General features: G+C 41.2%; 1 protein-coding gene across 3 annotated transcripts in view; it reads left to right on the top strand.

Annotated features, from left to right (window-relative positions):
* The window catches only part of dus3l (dihydrouridine synthase 3-like (S. cerevisiae)), a 53,970-nt gene that overhangs the window by 21,158 nt on the left and 16,147 nt on the right, over positions 1-16,665 (top strand). For all 3 annotated transcript variants that reach the window (XM_041184631.1, XM_041184629.1, XM_041184628.1), the window contains exons 4-9: positions 719-1,423; positions 10,118-10,159; positions 13,823-13,975; positions 14,546-14,662; positions 15,116-15,181; positions 15,278-15,388. In XM_041184631.1, the coding sequence (XP_041040565.1) occupies positions 719-1,423; positions 10,118-10,159; positions 13,823-13,975; positions 14,546-14,662; positions 15,116-15,181; positions 15,278-15,388 (1,194 nt within the window). The remainder of the gene's footprint in view (positions 1-718; positions 1,424-10,117; positions 10,160-13,822; positions 13,976-14,545; positions 14,663-15,115; positions 15,182-15,277; positions 15,389-16,665) is intronic.

The following is a 16,665-nucleotide window of genomic DNA, read 5'->3' as shown; positions in this document are numbered from 1 at the left end:
ATGTTTTAATGAAATGCTTTGTACAGAACCTAGCTGATTTTAACATTCAGAACACCTCAACCCAGATAAAGATGTCAAATGGGATAAATAATTGAAGCTTTCAAAAATTCTGTTGAAAAGGAATTGTGTACAAAATGAGGTGGAAGAATGCACCTTGAGTAGGATGCATCTTGAGAACCATTTAATCATTTGGAAAATAGCTGGAATTTTGTTGAGGCTTCTGAGATATTGGTACTGAAGCCTACTATACCACCTTAATGATGAAAACAGAGGTCTAAATAATCAGCCGACATATTGATCAGTAGATCCCATAATATAGAAAGGCTCTATGTAGCTCGTTGATAATGCTGCACAAGGAACCCCATGGGTCTATGTACAGTAAAACCTTCTAAACTAAAAACATAAGGACATAAACATATGTCCAATTACATTTTATAGACATGTTGCATTATTAGGTCTTACCGCTTTCATAAAAATACATTGTTTAAATAATTATGGTTATTTTCTACTGTTACACCATGGTGGCTTGCTTTTAAAAGTTTGCAGGCATGTCCTATTTTTAGTTTGTAGTGTTTCACAGCTTGAGATTGCTAGACTGCCCTGTTGACTTTTTGTTCTCATTACACTGTTGTAACCCTTTATACTGTTTGTAAACATGCTTAATAAATATGCTGAGGCATACATTAATTTTGTTCTTGCCTTCCCCCACCCCACGAAGGAACCTCCGAGGAAATGTTACTTTGGTGACAAATGCAGATTTTTGCATGATGTTTCAAAGTATCTGGAATCCAAGCCTTCTGATCTTGGTGACCATTGTTACATATATGACACATACGGGAAGTGTCAATATGGCATTACCTGCCGGTATGCAAAATCTCACATTGGACCAGATAACAAGAACTTGGTTAATGAGGATCTTATGAAGACATGGGAGAAGACAGTGATTGTGAAAAATAGTCTCAGCAAAGAACTGCAGCAAGTCCTACGCAAAAAAAAGTTCTACTTTGGCAAATCTGAGCAATACTTGAAACACTTGAGCAAAGACAACAAATCTGAAAACCAAGGTGATGCAGTAAAGAAAATTACCCAATGGAAATGTGTTGAAGATAATGCAGTGGAAATGAAGTTGCCTATTGGTGGCTCAAGTACCGCAGTGGAAGAAAATTGTTCTTCTGTAGGATCACAGGGTAATATAACGACAGGACCACAGAGTGTATCTTGTACAGAAAACACATTGGATAATGGTCATGTATCTGAAGGAAAACAGAAGATTGTTGAAATAAAAGAGACGACTGTTAGTTCTGGAACTGATACAGTCATAGCCAAATCTGTTAAAAATAATAAACAAGTAACTTCTGAAAAAGCAATGGGAGTTGTGACTGATGAAGATATTATAAAACTTCGATCCTGTGAGAAGAAACAAGTAAGTCTCCTTATTAATGTGTATTTAGGAAAATAACCAGAATTTGTTTCCTTAGCGTAGTATAAAATATTCCATGATGCGATATAACTGTTCGTTTTCCTGACGAAATATGAAATCTGTGCCTTTGGCACAGTAGATCTTTCTGCTCCACCATCTCACTCATATAATTCTTGTGATGTTCTCTGCATTTTATTTCTACTTATCCCAATGCAGCCCATGCACCTTTTTTCAATAGTTTCTTCTCCCTTCCCTGACTGGTCACTTACACTGTGTTCGATGGCATCATCCCTTTCTATTCCTCATCCACATGGTATCACTCAGTGACATTTGCAAACATGAGACCAGCTTCCATACCTGCACTATTGACGTCCAAGTGCACCCCTCTGCTAGCATGCTTGATTCCACATCTGATGTTATGCTGTCTGACATCAGGTACTAGATAGACAACTTTCTGGGGATAGGCATGCCTCACATCATAATGTTAGTGCACATTGGTGAAATTTGATGATCATTTAAATTATGCCATTAAAATTAATGCACTGAATACAATAATTGCAGTTCATAATTTGTGCATAAATTCAGCATCAGCTATTCAATTTCAGTCAGACTGGGAAAAAAATTCTTGTTCACCCTACAATGACATTAATATGCAACTTACATTTTAGTGGCTAATGTTTTAATACCTAGTCTGTTCACAAAAACACTGTTTGTATTTTACTGCTAAAATAGCTTGATCATACATTATATTGGAATTGTTACTGAGGCCTATCTGAACTTGATGAAAATGATGGGTTGTCATTTCACTTAGCTGTGAGCCTTTTGCTTGTTTTCTTGTGGTTATTAAGGTTCAAGATAAAAATTGATCTGTAATTGCTGCTTTGGTTATACAGGATTTTTGGGCTCTAATTGTTACCCCTGTTCTTTTACAATTTTGATGCTAAAATAAAAAATAAAAACCTATCGTTTTTATTGGGCAATAAAATGTATTTCAAAATTCCTTATGGCTGTAATAGACTGATATGGTGTAAAGGGCAGAAAGGGGAAAGAGTTTCTGAAGTATGTTCAGGAGAATTCCCTTGATTAGTTTGTATCTGACCCAATAAGGAAGGAGAAATTGCTGCATCTGTTTCTGTGTCAAGTCCAACAAGAAAGGATGCACTGTTGGACCTGGTTCTAAGAAATGAAGTGGGCCAAGTAAATCAAGTGTCAGCGGTGAAACATTTAGGAGACCAAGATCATTGTATTGTAAGGTTTTGGATGATGGTAGCAAAGGATAATATGCAATCCAGAGTAGGAATAATTAACTGGGGGAGAGCCAACTTCAGTGGGGCAAGAATGGAGCTGGACCGGATAGACTGGAACCAAAGGCTGGTCGGAAAAACTAGCTGAACAGTGGGCTACCTTTAAATACTAAATGGTTTGGGCACTGTCAAGGTATATTCCCTCAAAAGGGAAAGGTAGGGCAAACAAATCCTGAGCTCCCTGGATGCAAAAGGAGATAGAAATTAAGATAAAAAAGAAAAAGTAAACTTATGACAAGTGTCAGTGGAAAATACAACTGAGAACCAAGCTGAATACAGAAGGTTCAGAGAGGAAGTGAAAAAGTAAGAGAAGCAAAGCAGGATCATGAGAAAAGATTAGCAGCCAACATAAAGAGGAATCCCAAGGTCTTCAATCGGCACTTAAAAAAAAAAAGAGGGTGGTAAAAGGAGGAGTGGAGCCAATTAGGGGCCAAAAAGGGGATTTACATATGGAATCGGGGGCATAGCTGAGGTGTTAAATGAATACTTTGCATCTCTCTTTACCAAGGAAGCAGATGCTACCAAAGCCATGGTGAGGAGGAAATTCTGTCACTAGAAAGGTTTAAAATTGATGAGGAAGTGTTGGATAAACTGTCAGTATTTAAGGTTGACAAGGCACCGGGACCGGATAAGATCCATTCAAGGATATTGAAGGAAGAGAGAGTGCAAATTGCAGGGACATAGGCCATAATCTTTCTGTTTTCCCTAGACTCGGGAGGTGCCAGAGGACTGGAGAGTTGCAAGGATAAGCCCAGCAATTACAGACCAGTCAGTTTAACTTCAGTGGTGGAGAAGCTTCCAGAGAAAATTAGTCAGGTTAGAATTACTGACATTTTATTTTTTTTTACTCTTTCTTCAGTCAGTCTGGTTGTTGCTTGTGTTATCAGCTGGATGTGTATCTTTTGCGCCCTTCATCTCTCTCTTGTCATCCAGGGAGCTCTGGTTTTCTTTGTCCTAACTTTTTTGCTTATGGGAATGTACTTCAACTGTAGTTGAACCATCTTCTCTTTATAGACAATCCATTGGCATGTTGGAATGAGGTGGGGGCGGGGGAGTGGGGTGTCAAGTAGATCGGTATTGGTAGGGGAACGTTTATGGGACAGTGATCATAATATCATAAGATTTAATTTAGCTGTGGAAAGGGCCAAAGAACAATCTAGAATAAAAATAATGGATTTGGGGAGGGCCAACTTCAGTGGGGTGGAAACGGATTTGGTTCAGGTAAATTGGAAGCATAGATTGGCAGTAAAAACTGCAATTTAACAATGGATTGTCTATAAAGAGGAGATGGTTCAATTACAGTTGAGGTACATTCCCATAAGCAAGAAAGGTAGGACAAAGAAAACCAGAGCTCCCTGGATGACGAGAGAGAGAGAGAGTAAGATGGAGATGATAAAGGGTATATGTTATCAGCTGGATGTGTATCATAAGCAAGAACCAGGCTGAATGGGGAAAGTGAAAAAGAAATAAAAGATGCAGAGAGGGAGTCTGAGAAGAGACTGAAAGCTAGGATTAAGGGGATCCAAAAGTCTTCTATAGGCATATAAACAGGAAAAAGGTAGTAAATGATGGAATTGGGTCGATTAGTGACCAAAAAGGGGACTTGCACGTGGAGGCAGAGGGATTGGCTGAAGTACTGAATGAGTACTTTGCATCTGACTTTACCAAGGAAGATGCTGCCCAAGTCATAGTGAGAGAAGAGGTAGCTGAGACATTGGATGAGCTTAAAATTGATAGATACGGGGTATTAGAAAACTGGCTGTCTTTCATGCTGATAAAGTGAAAACAACTGGATGGAGAAGCATTTTAGAGCAGTAAGGGTAAAAAGCAGCGGTCATGATCTTCCAATTCTCTTTTGATACAGGAGTGGTGCCAGAGAACTGGAGAATTGCAAATGTTACATGCTTATTTAAAAAAAAGTGTAAGGATAAGCAAAGCAACTATAGGCCAGTCAGTTAAACCTGGTGTGGGAAAGCTTTTAGAAACAAAAATCTGGGACAAATGGTGACTTGGACAAATATAGATTGGTTAAGGAAAACGAGCAAGAATTTGTTAAGGACAAATCATGTTTAACTAATTAGCTGGAGTTTTTTTGAGGTAACAGAAACTTGATGAAGTTAATGCTGTTGATATGGTGTACTTGGAATTCTAGAAGGAATTTGATAGGGTGCCACATAACAGGCTTGTCAGCAAAGTTAAAGCCTAAGGAATAAAAGGAACAGTAGCAACATGAATACGAAATACCACTGCTTTTCTTGATTCATATTAATAACCTTGACTTGGATGTGCAAGGCACAGTTTCAAAATTTACAGATGACACAAACTTGGAAGCATTGTGAGGGGGATAGTGATGGATTTCAAGAGGACAAAGACAGGCTGGGGGAATGGGCGAACACGTGGCAGATGAAATTTAATGAAGAGAAGTGCAAAGTGGGACAATTTAGTAGGAAGAACGAGCAGGACTAAAATAAAAAAGGATTCAATTCTGAGCGGGTACGGAAGCAGAGGATCCTGGGCACATATGTGCACAAATGGTTGAAGGTGGAAGGGCAAGTTGGGAATGTGGTTAATAAGGTACACAGGATCCTGGAATTTATAAATAGAAACATAGTGGGTTTTTTTAAAAGCAAGGAAATTATGGTGAACCTTCATAAGTATTGTATCCAGTTCTGAATGTGAAGGCATCACTGAGGGTACAGAAGAGATTTCAGGGAATAGTTCCTGACGGGCTTCAGTTCTGTGGATTGGAGAAGCTCGGATTGTTATCCGTAGAGGAAATTTAATAGGCATGCTCAAAATCATGAGGGGTTTAGACAGGATAGATAGGAAGAAAATGTTCTCATTGGTGGAAGGGTTGAGAAGCACAGGACACCGACTTGAGGTGAATGGCAAAAGAGCCAAAGCGGAACAAGAAAAGTTTTTTTTTTATTCAGCAAGTGGTTAGGATCTGGAATGCACAGCTTTCAGTGTGATAGAGGCAGATTCAATTGAGTCCTTAATGACAACTAGATAATTATCTGAAAACAAAATTGCAGGGAAAAGGTGGGGAGTGAGACTAGCTGCATTGCTCTTGCAGAGAGCTGGCATGGACACAACAGGCTGAATAGTTGACGTTTCGAGTCCTCATGACCCTTCGACAGAACTTGAGTTCGAGTCCAGGAAAGAGCTGAAATATAAGCTGGTTTAAGGTGTGTGTGTGGGGGGCGGAGAGATAGAGAGACAGAGAGGTGGAGGGGGTTGGTGTGGTTGTAGCGACAAACAAGCAGTGATAGAAGCAGATCATCAAAAGATGTCAACAACAATAGTACAATAGAACACATAGGTGTTAAAGTTAAAGTTGGTGATATTATCTAAACGAATGTGCTAATTAAGAATGGATGGTAGGGCACTCAAGGTATAGCTCTAGTGGGTTTTTTTTTTTTATATTTTATATAATGGAAATAGGTGGGAAAAGGAAAATCTTTATAATTTATTGGGAAAAAAAAAAAAGAAGGGGGTAACAGAAAGGGGGTGGGGATGGGGGAGGGGACTCACGACCTAAAGTTGTTGAATTCAATATTCAGTCCGGAAGGCTGTAAAGTCCCTAGTCGGAAGATGAGGTGTTGTTCCTCCAGTTTGCGTTGGGCTTCACTGGAACAATGCAGCAAGCCAAGGACAGACATGTGGGCAAGAGAGCAGGGTGGAGTGTTAAAATGGCAAGCGACAGGGAGGTTTGGGTCATTCTTGCGGACAGACCGCAGGTGTTCTGCAAAGCGGTCGCCCAGTTTACGTTTGGTCTCTCCAATGTAGAGGAGACCACATTGGGAGCAACGAATGCAGTAGACTAAGTTGGGGGAAATGCAAGTGAAATGCTGCTTCACTTGAAAGGAGTGTTTGGGTCCTTGGACGGTGAGGAGTGAGGAAGTGAAGGGGCAGGTGTTGCATCTTTTGCGTGGGCAAGGGGTTGTGCCATAGGAGGGGGTTGAGGAGTAGGGGGTGGTGGAGGAGTGGACCAGGGTGTCCCGGAGGGAGCGATCCCTACGGAATGCCGATAAGGGGGGTGAAGGGAAGATGTGTTTGGTAGTGGCATCATGCTGGAGTTGGCGGAAATGGCGGAGGATGATCCTTTGAATGCGGAGGCTGGTGGGGTGATAAGTGAGGACAAGGGGGACCCTATCATGTTTCTGGGAGGGAGGAGAAGGAGTGAGGGCGGATGCGCGGGAGATGGGCCGGACACGGTTGAGGGCCCTGTCAACGACCGTGGGTGGAAAACCTCGGTTAAGGAAGAAGGAGGACATGTCAGAGGAACTGTTTTTGAATGTAGCATCATCGGAACAGATGCGACGGAGGCGAAGGAACTGAGAGAATGGGATGGAGTCCTTACAGGAAGTGGGGTGTGAGGAGCTGTAGTCGAGATAGCTGTGGGTGTCGGTGGGTTTGTAATGGATATTGGTGGACAGTCTATCACCAGAGATTGAGACAGAGAGGTCAAGGAAGGGAAGGGAAGTGTCAGAGATGGACCACGTGAAAATGATGGAGGGGTGGAGATTGGAAGCAAAATTAATAAATTTTTCCAAGTCCTGACGAGAGCATGAAGCAGCTTCATGCTCTCGTCAGGACTTGGAAAAATTTATTAATTTTGCTTCCAATCTCCACCCCTCCATCATTTTCACGTGGTCCATCTCTGACACTTCCCTTCCCTTCCTTGACCTCTCTGTCTCAATCTCTGGTGATAGACTGTCCACCAATATCCATTACAAACCCACCGACACCCACAGCTATCTCGACTACAGCTCCTCACACCCCACTTCCTGTAAGGACTCCATCCCATTCTCTCAGTTCCTTCGCCTCCGTCGCATCTGTTCCGATGATGCTACATTCAAAAACAGTTCCTCTGACATGTCCTCCTTCTTCCTTAACCGAGGTTTTCCACCCACGGTCGTTGACAGGGCCCTCAACCGTGTCCGGCCCATCTCCCGCGCATCCGCCCTCACTCCTTCTCCTCCCTCCCAGAAACATGATAGGGTCCCCCTTGTCCTCACTTATCACCCCACCAGCCTCCGCATTCAAAGGATCATCCTCCGCCATTTCCGCCAACTCCAGCATGATGCCACTACCAAACACATCTTCCCTTCACCCCCCTTATCGGCATTCCGTAGGGATCGCTCCCTCCGGGACACCCTGGTCCACTCCTCCACCACCCCCTACTCCTCAACCCCCTCCTATGGCACAACCCCTTGCCCACGCAAAAGATGCAACACCTGCCCCTTCACTTCCTCTCTCCTCACCGTCCAAGGACCCAAACACTCCTTTCAAGTGAAGCAGCATTTCACTTGCATTTCCCCCAACTTAGTCTACTGCATTCGTTGCTCCCAATGTGGTCTCCTCTACATTGGAGAGACCAAACGTAAACTGGGCGACCGCTTTGCAGAACACCTGCGGTCTGTCCGCAAGAATGACCCAAACCTCCCTGTCGCTTGCCATTTTAACACTCCACCCTGCTCTCTTGCCCACATGTCTGTCCTTGGCTTGCTGCATTGTTCCAGTGAAGCCCAACGCAAACTGGAGGAACAACACCTCATCTTCCGACTAGGGACTTTACAGCCTTCCGGACTGAATATTGAATTCAACAACTTTAGGTCGTGAGTCCCCTCCCCCATCCCCACCCCCTTTCTGTTACCCCCTTCTTTTTTTTTTCCCAATAAATTATAAAGATTTTCCTTTTCCCACCTATTTCCATTATATAAAATATAAAAAAAAAACCCACTAGAGCTATACCTTGAGTGCCCTACCATCCATTCTTAATTAGCACATTCGTTTAGATAATATCACCAACTTTAACTTTAACACCTATGTGTTCTATTGTACTATTGCCTTGCTGTGGTATAAACTGTTCTATAATTCTGTGACAATATTGTGATTGTGAAAAAGCAGAACTGATTTTAAAGGAGTGCTATCATTTAAGAGTTGATTAAATTTGTAGTTGTTTAACACATTACTTTTTAATTTTCAGAATTTAATGAGAAGCATACTTAATTTTCATTTTGTATAATATATTCAGCTTATACCCAGTTCCCAAGTTCGCCAGGACTTTTATATTCATTCTTAATGCATCCTTGAAGCACTTGGAATTTTGGTCCTCAAGTGGACAAAACTTTTAGACTGGAAGCCACAATTTCATGTTTTTAATTCCAGTTCATTTAAGAAAATATATTATGTAGAAGGACTAGTGATGAACTCCAACACAAAACATCCAATAAGAAATGTTTCAGCAAACTGGTCTGATTATCCTTTTGCAAAATGTTGTTTTGCTGTGATTATCTTAAAACAGTGAAAAATTGATCCTAAACATTTTCAAAGATGTTGTGCTACTGTGAAATTGAGAGAATTCTATTCAGCAAAATGTCATCACATTGAAATCTGTCAGAAACACAGCTGTGATAGATTGTGCTTTTAACCCAGTCAGATATTAGCAGCTCCTGAAATCTACTTGCACATGAATTCAGAAGCAAACATAGCTTTTTTTTTCTGAAATAGTATTCTTTTTGCAGAAACAGTCGATTATATTGTGCTGCTTTGCATGTCAAAGTCCGAATGACGCATTCCTGCATTGTTTAAATTTCCTATCTGCATCCACATTTTAAAATCTCTGCAGCTTGAGTTGTCCCCAGACTTGAGTTATGATTATGATCAGAGTTATGTTCTCTAACCTTAATATAAAAGAAAGACTGATCAAAAATGTTTCAGTTTTTTTCTTTATCTACCAGACAAGGAACTTGGTGGGAAAATTTTGAGGTGTATTAGTCAGCATTTGGTACGAAAGAGCTATCAGGCAATAGCTGGAATGAGGGAGGATCAAAATGGAGAAGGAAATACCACTATAAGGAGATATAAAGTTGTGTAAACTGTGGTGGTGCTAGGGGCAGTCTAAGTAAAGCTGTGGGATGATGGAGAAAGAAAGAGTGAGGAAATGTGAACATAAAATGAAGTATAAATATTTTTAAAATCTTGTTGTATTTTCAGAGACTGAAAAAAAATTAAGGACCTGTTTCATTACTTATGCACTTGCTTGTTCTTTTCTCACCTGTGCATTCATAGAAAAATAGATTTACACGCAATACACTTTAATCTGTAAAATATTTGTAAAAAAGCCTTTAACTTCAAACCAAAATGTAAAATAAATATACTTTGTGTTGGGGGTGGGTGAGTGGGCAGGAAGGGTTTTTATAAATCATTGTCTGCACTGATCAATATTCTAGCATTACCACAAAAATCACTACTTCTGCAAAGTTAACAGTTGGTAGTTTAAATTTGCGATGTAACAGTACTGCTATGCATTATCTTGTTTCTTTTGTATATATTTAATCTTCCAAGTATTTTTGTGTTAAGTAAATATTTTATTTTTATTTTGCAGCTGAACTTCAGGGATAAGCTTTACCTGGCCCCACTAACAACAGTAAGTAGGATGTTGTAATTGCTGTTGATGCCAGATAAATCAAAAGAACTAAAATTCTAGACAGGGATCTCAACTGGAGTTATCACCATCAACTAGGCTTTCATACCAAGGCATGACTAAGTTTGCCAGACCTTGTCCATCCCTGAAGGGAGCATAGTGGTAACCTTATTGGACTAGTAATCCAGAGGCCCAGACGATGTTGATTCAGATCCCACCATAGCAGCAGGGTAAGGTATGCCTTTTGCAGTTTCTGGTGTCTAGGTCAATGTTGGGTGGTCTGTTATTCTTACTTGACTTTTCTGTTGATACAACTGTGGCTTTCTTGACCATCTCATGGGACAGTTGAGAATCAACCACATTGCCGAGGGTCTGGTGTCACATGTAGTTCCAATTTGGTAAGGACTTCCTTCCCTGAAGGAAACCAGAACCGGATGGGATTTTACAATAATTTCATAACCATTACTGAGACAAGCTTTTAGTCCATTAATTGAATTTAAATTCCACCCGCTGCTATGGTGGGATTTGAGCCATGTTTCTAAAACATTAGTCTGAGTCTCTGGATTATTAGTCTAATAATATTACCACTGTGCAACCATTTCCCTGCATTGTTCTGCATATCAGGGATGGACAGCGTCAGGCAAACTTAGCTATGCCTTGGTATGTTGAACACTACTTGGAAGTACTGGGTGTAGCAAGGCCACAGCATGTACTCTGGGTGGGGAACTTCAATGTCAATCATCAAGAGTGGCTCAGCTCACTGAGTCCCGAGGACCTATCTCCCAGACTGAGCCTGTGGCAGGTGATGAACGAACCAACAAGAGGGAAAAACCTAATTGGTTTCCCTTTCCAATATATCTGTTGCAGATGCTTCTGTCCTTGACCCTTACTGGTAGGATTGACCACTGTACAGTCCTTGTGGAGACCAAGTCAAATCTTCACATTGAGATACCCTTCATTGTCTCCTGTGGGTCATTAACAGCAGCAGGATTGTATTCAACCACAATCTGTAAACTCATGTCCCAGCATATCTCTCACTGTATCAATACAGGGATCAACCCTAGTTCAATGAAAGGTATGAAAGGGCATGCCAGGAGCAGCACCAGGCATTCCAAAAAAATGAGGTGCCAACCTGGTGAAACTAAACAACTACATGCATGCTATAGACAGCTAAGTGACTCTACAACCAACAGATCAGACCAAAACTCTGCAGTCCTGCCACATCCGGTCATGGACAATTAAACAACTAAAATGAAACAACTAAAACGTCCCCACCCTCAATTGATGGCAGAGCCCAGCACATCACTGTGTGGAAAGTGGAAAATATGATGTTAGCCTTTGCAACCATCTTCAGCCAAGAAATGATAATGGATGATGCATCTCAGTCTGCTCCTGTGGTCCCCAGCATCACAAGTGCCAAGCTTTAACCAGTTCAATTCACTCCATGTGATATCAAGAAACTGCTGAAAACATTAGATACAGCAAAGGCTATGGGTCCTGACAATATCCAGCTGTACTACTGAAGACGTGCTCCAGTGCAGCTACAACACTGGCACCTGCCTGACAAAGTGTAAAATTATTCAAGTGTGGCCTGTCGCAAAAAGCAGGACAGATCTAAACCGGCCAATTACCACCAGACCTGTCTACTGTCAATTATCAGCAAAGTGATGAAAGGTATAATTGACATTGCTGTCAGGGGGCACTTGTTCAGCAATAACCTGCTCACTGATGCTCATTTTGGGGCCACTGGGCCCCCAGACCTTGTTACCTTATCAAAACATGGACAAAAGAGCTGATCTGAAGAGGTGAGGTGAGAGTGACTGCTGTTCACATGAGGGCAGCATTTGATCATGTGTGGCATCAAGAAACCCTAGCAAAATTGAAGGCAGTTGGAATCAGGGAAAAGTCTCCTCTGGTGGAGTCATACCTAATATGAAGGAAGATGGTTATGGTTGTTGGAGGCCAATCAGCTCAACTCAAAGACATTGTTGTAGGAGTTCCTCAAGATAGTGTCCTAGGTCCAACCATCTTCAGTTGATTCATCAGTGATTTTCCCTCCACTGAAGCAGTCCATGTCTAAATACAGCAAGACCTGGGCAATATCCAAGCTTAGGCTGACAAGTGGCGAGTAACATTCATACCACACAAGTGCTAGGCAATGACCAACTCCAACAAGAGAGTATCTAACTATCACCCTATGACATTCAATGGCATCACCATTGCTGAATCCCCCACTGTCAACATGCTGGAGGTTACCATTGACCAGAAACTGAACTGGGCCAGCCGTATAAATAATGTGGCTACAAGAGCAGGTTGGAGGCTGAAGGTGTGTAACTCACTTTCTGACACCCCAAAGCCTGTCCACCACCTGCAAGGCACAAGTCAGGAGTGTGATGGAATACTTTCCACTTGCCTGGTTGAGTGCAACTTTCTCAACCATCCAGGACAAAGCAATCCCTTGATCAGCACCCATCCACCAACTTTATCGTTCACTCCCTCCACCATCAATGCACAGTGGCAGCAGTGTGTACTAAATAAAGATGCAGTGCAGCAACTCGCCAAAGCTCCTTTGACAGCACCTTTCAAACCTGCAATCTCTACCACCTAGAAGGACAAGGACAAGTAACTCACCTCCTGAATCCCCAAAGCCTGTCCACCATCTACAAGGCACAAGTCAGGAATGTGATGGAATACTCCCCACTTGCCTGGATGAGTGCATCTCCTACAACACTGAGGAAGCTGGACACATCCAGGACAAAGATGTCTGCTCGATTGGCACCACATCCACAAACATTCACTTCCTCCACCACTGACGCACAGTTGCAGCAGTGTGTACCATCTACAAGATGCACTGCAGGAATTCTCCAAGGTTCCTTAGACAGCACCTTCCAAACCCAAGACCATTACCACCTAGAAGGACAAGGGCAGCAGATAGATGGGAACACCACCACCTGGAAGTTCCCTCCAAGTCACTTACTATCCTGACTTGGAAATATATCACCGTTCCTTCACTGTTGCTGGGTCAAAACCCTGGAACTCCCTTCTTAACAGCACTGTGGGTGTACCTGCACCACATGGACTGCAGTGGTTCAAGAATGCAACTCACCACCGCCTCCTCAAGGGCAACTAGGGATGGGCAATAAATGCCCACATCCTGTTAATGAATATAAAAAAAATGGGAACACCTATCACCTGTAAGATTCCCCTCCAAATCTCATACCATCCTGTATTGGAACTAAATCATTGTTCCTTCACTGTCATTGGGTCAAAATCCTGAAAGTCCCTTCCTAACAGCAGTGTGGGTGTACATGCACCAAGTGGACTGTAGCAGTTCAAGAGGGTGGCTCTTGAGGGCAATTGGAGATGGGCAACAGATGTTAGCCTTGCAAGCAATTTCCACATCCCATGAAAAAAAATTGTTTCAAGGAGCTGTTACAAAGGAATGCTTTGAGCTAAGAACTGGTTTGTTGGTTTATCTAATTTTTAGATTAGTAGAAATGAATGTTTTTGGCTCTTCATATGTTATTCCTATTACATTGTATTTGCAGCATTACAACACTGACTCAACTCACAAGAAGTACCTCATTAGCTTTCAAGTGAGTGCTTTGGGGCATCCCTAGATTGTGAACGGCATTATGTAAATGCATGTCTTTTGTTTCATTGCAGTGCGGAAATCTCCCTTTCCGTCGGATATGTAAAAGGTTTGGAGCTGACATTACTTGCGGAGAGATGGCAATGTGTACAAAGCTTTTGCAAGGTCAGTCTTCAGAATGGGCATTGTTGAAACGCCATTACACAGAAGACTTCTTCGGAGTGCAGGTCTGTTCTCATAAGTTCCTTATCTTGAAGCATCTTAAATAATGGTATTTAAGACTTGGATTCATTACCTAGCATTGTGATTTACATCTGCACCATCTGAGGCAAGGGCTATTGCTTAAGAGCTGAGTTCTTCAGCTACTTACAGTGCTTTGGTACAGCAAAGCAACTGAACTGTTTTAGCACTTAGACTATTGTTGTACTACTTGTCCAAATGGAGAGAGACCATTTTGCACCTGTAATTCTCTAAGTGTGCAAAATACATCCACACCCGTTTGTAATGTCATTTTACTGGGAACTGTCAAGTGGAGAAAAAGCAATTCAATTTTGTTTCAGGCACTTTACAGGTGAGGTGCCTCGACCAATTTCCCAGATATTAATGCCATTCATTTTTATAAAAAGGTTTCAGGAATTGTTATCTTGATTGATGACACTTTATTTAAAGTCATCTTATGTTTATTGTAAAAAATCAAATACATTTTTAGTGAGATCTGTTGGAATATTCTTTTGTTCCAACAAAAGTATATGGAATAAATATCTTTACTTGCAGTTAAAGTGTATTACTTTTTACAGCTAGAGGGAGCGTTTCCTGACACCATGACAAAATGTGCTGAGCTTCTGAACCAGAACATAGATGTAGACTTTGTTGACATTAACGTGGGATGCCCAATAGATCTAGTATATCACAAGGTGAGTTGTTTTACTCCTCCCTGAGATATTTTGTCACGAGGGATGTTTTATATAAATATACATTTCTTCATTTTTGTTTTCACAAAATATGTAGGTAACCTGTAATCTGGCAAAGCAGAATGTCTGCTCAAAACACAATCCATTCAATTTTCATGCATCCATTTTGGAAGTGAAGATGTACATTTTATCTCTTTCAGTTAGCAAAATTATTCTGCAACTTTTTTTTTTAACAAACCTAATATTGTTCAACAGATGTAAACTTTAAATCTTATGTGATCATCTGTGCAAGTAGAATTGAGTTTTAGATTAATGTTTCCAGTTTGTTTTTTTAATCTAACCTGTAAACATGCAACATGCTTTAGAAATTATGGGTAAATTTTGCTTCTGACCTTAAGTTTGTGAATATTTTAAAAATAGTTTTAAAATATTCTTCAAATTATCCACTCTTCACAGGGAGGTGGTTGTGGTCTAATGAATCGTTTGAACAAGTTGGAACATATTGTGAAAGGAATGGATTCTGTAAGTAGCTTCTATAGACCTACAATTCATTAATATCAATATGCTTCCCACTTTGTTACATGAAACTAAAGTTGATTGTGCCTTAACTTGCTGTAGGTATTGGATATTCCATTGACTGCAAAAATAAGGACTGGTGTACATGAAAAGGTCAACATTGCCCACAAAATAATACCTAACCTTAGAGATTGTGGGCTTTCCCTCATTACAGTAAGTGTTATCAAGCACTGTTCTTTTGCCAGTTATTTTGTGTTTTCTGTTTACCAGTTAGCAGCGAGACTTTTAAAGCAGAAGATCAAGTACACAACAAAATGGCCCAGATCTTTTGGTCAGCAGCAATGTTGGGGTGATTGGCACTGCGAAGATTGCATCCTATCTTTTTTTGTGCCCTTCCAGCTGGATGGTCTTGTCCTGGCTATGGCAGCAATGCTTCAGTACAGCCATCCACAGGGAGTGCTGGTGAAGAGGAACAACGCAGAAGACATGCCACCTTTTAATGACATCAGCTGCTGTATTTGGTTAAGTGTTTAAAGATCTTAAAGGTTATCAGTGAGTGGGTGGGGTGCGGGTAGTTGGAGTGGGCTGTCAGGTTGGGGGCTAGGTAGTCTGGTCGGGCGGTAGGTTGGATTGTGTTATGACCCGGATGGGAGGAGTGCGCAGTTGATCTAGCCCCACTACTCCACAGTTGCAACGTTAGTTTAAATATTCAATTCACTCACCAAAATGGCCAATTATTTACCTTCACTACTCGTACTCAGAATAAAAGAGACTTTAACCAGTCTTCTTTCAATAAACAACAAACTTATTTGTTTATTCTAAAACCAGTCTTGCCAAATAGAAAGGCAAAACTTACCAACTGAGAGTATGGAATTATACTAATTACTCTTTGAGATACCGTAAGTCTCTCTCTGTCTCTCACACAGGCACAAACATATACTCATATTAAAGCAATGAAATAAAAATAGAAATGGAGGAATTCTGCCAAAAGGTTAAAAGTCAGTGGTTCAAAGGCTAGATGGTGGAGATCTTGAAATGGCATCCAGTTTATATGGTTGGTCTCTCAGCAGTGCTCCATGAAAAAGTCAGTGACTCGCACTGCTTTTCAGGTGGGCTCGAGGAACACAGTGCTCTAACCCAGCATGTGGCAACTTAGGAGCAGCTTACATTCACGTCCAGCTCTGGACTGCAAAAAAGCTACTGCCATCCTTCTCAAGCAATTGGTCCTTCTCTTAAAGCAAAACCAAAGCTCACTTTTTAAAAACACCATTCCAGGCATTGTTCTTTTTCAGAGCCATAAAGCCAATATGACCCCCAAGGTCAAGAGGTTTACCTTTTTTTTACAACTGCTTAATTACCCTTTCTGAAAAAAGGATGCTTTTTCCAGGAATAGCAATCGGAGTCCTGCATTAACCCTTCAAGGGACAGTGTCTTTTAAAACACAAATTACAGATCATGTCAGGACTTCGTTGGGTTGTAAAGTTTAACAG

Source organism: Carcharodon carcharias, chromosome 3 (assembly GCF_017639515.1).
Source record: "Carcharodon carcharias isolate sCarCar2 chromosome 3, sCarCar2.pri, whole genome shotgun sequence".
Lineage (NCBI taxonomy): Eukaryota > Metazoa > Chordata > Chondrichthyes > Lamniformes > Lamnidae > Carcharodon > Carcharodon carcharias.
This window is presented reverse-complemented; position numbering and strand designations above follow the sequence as displayed.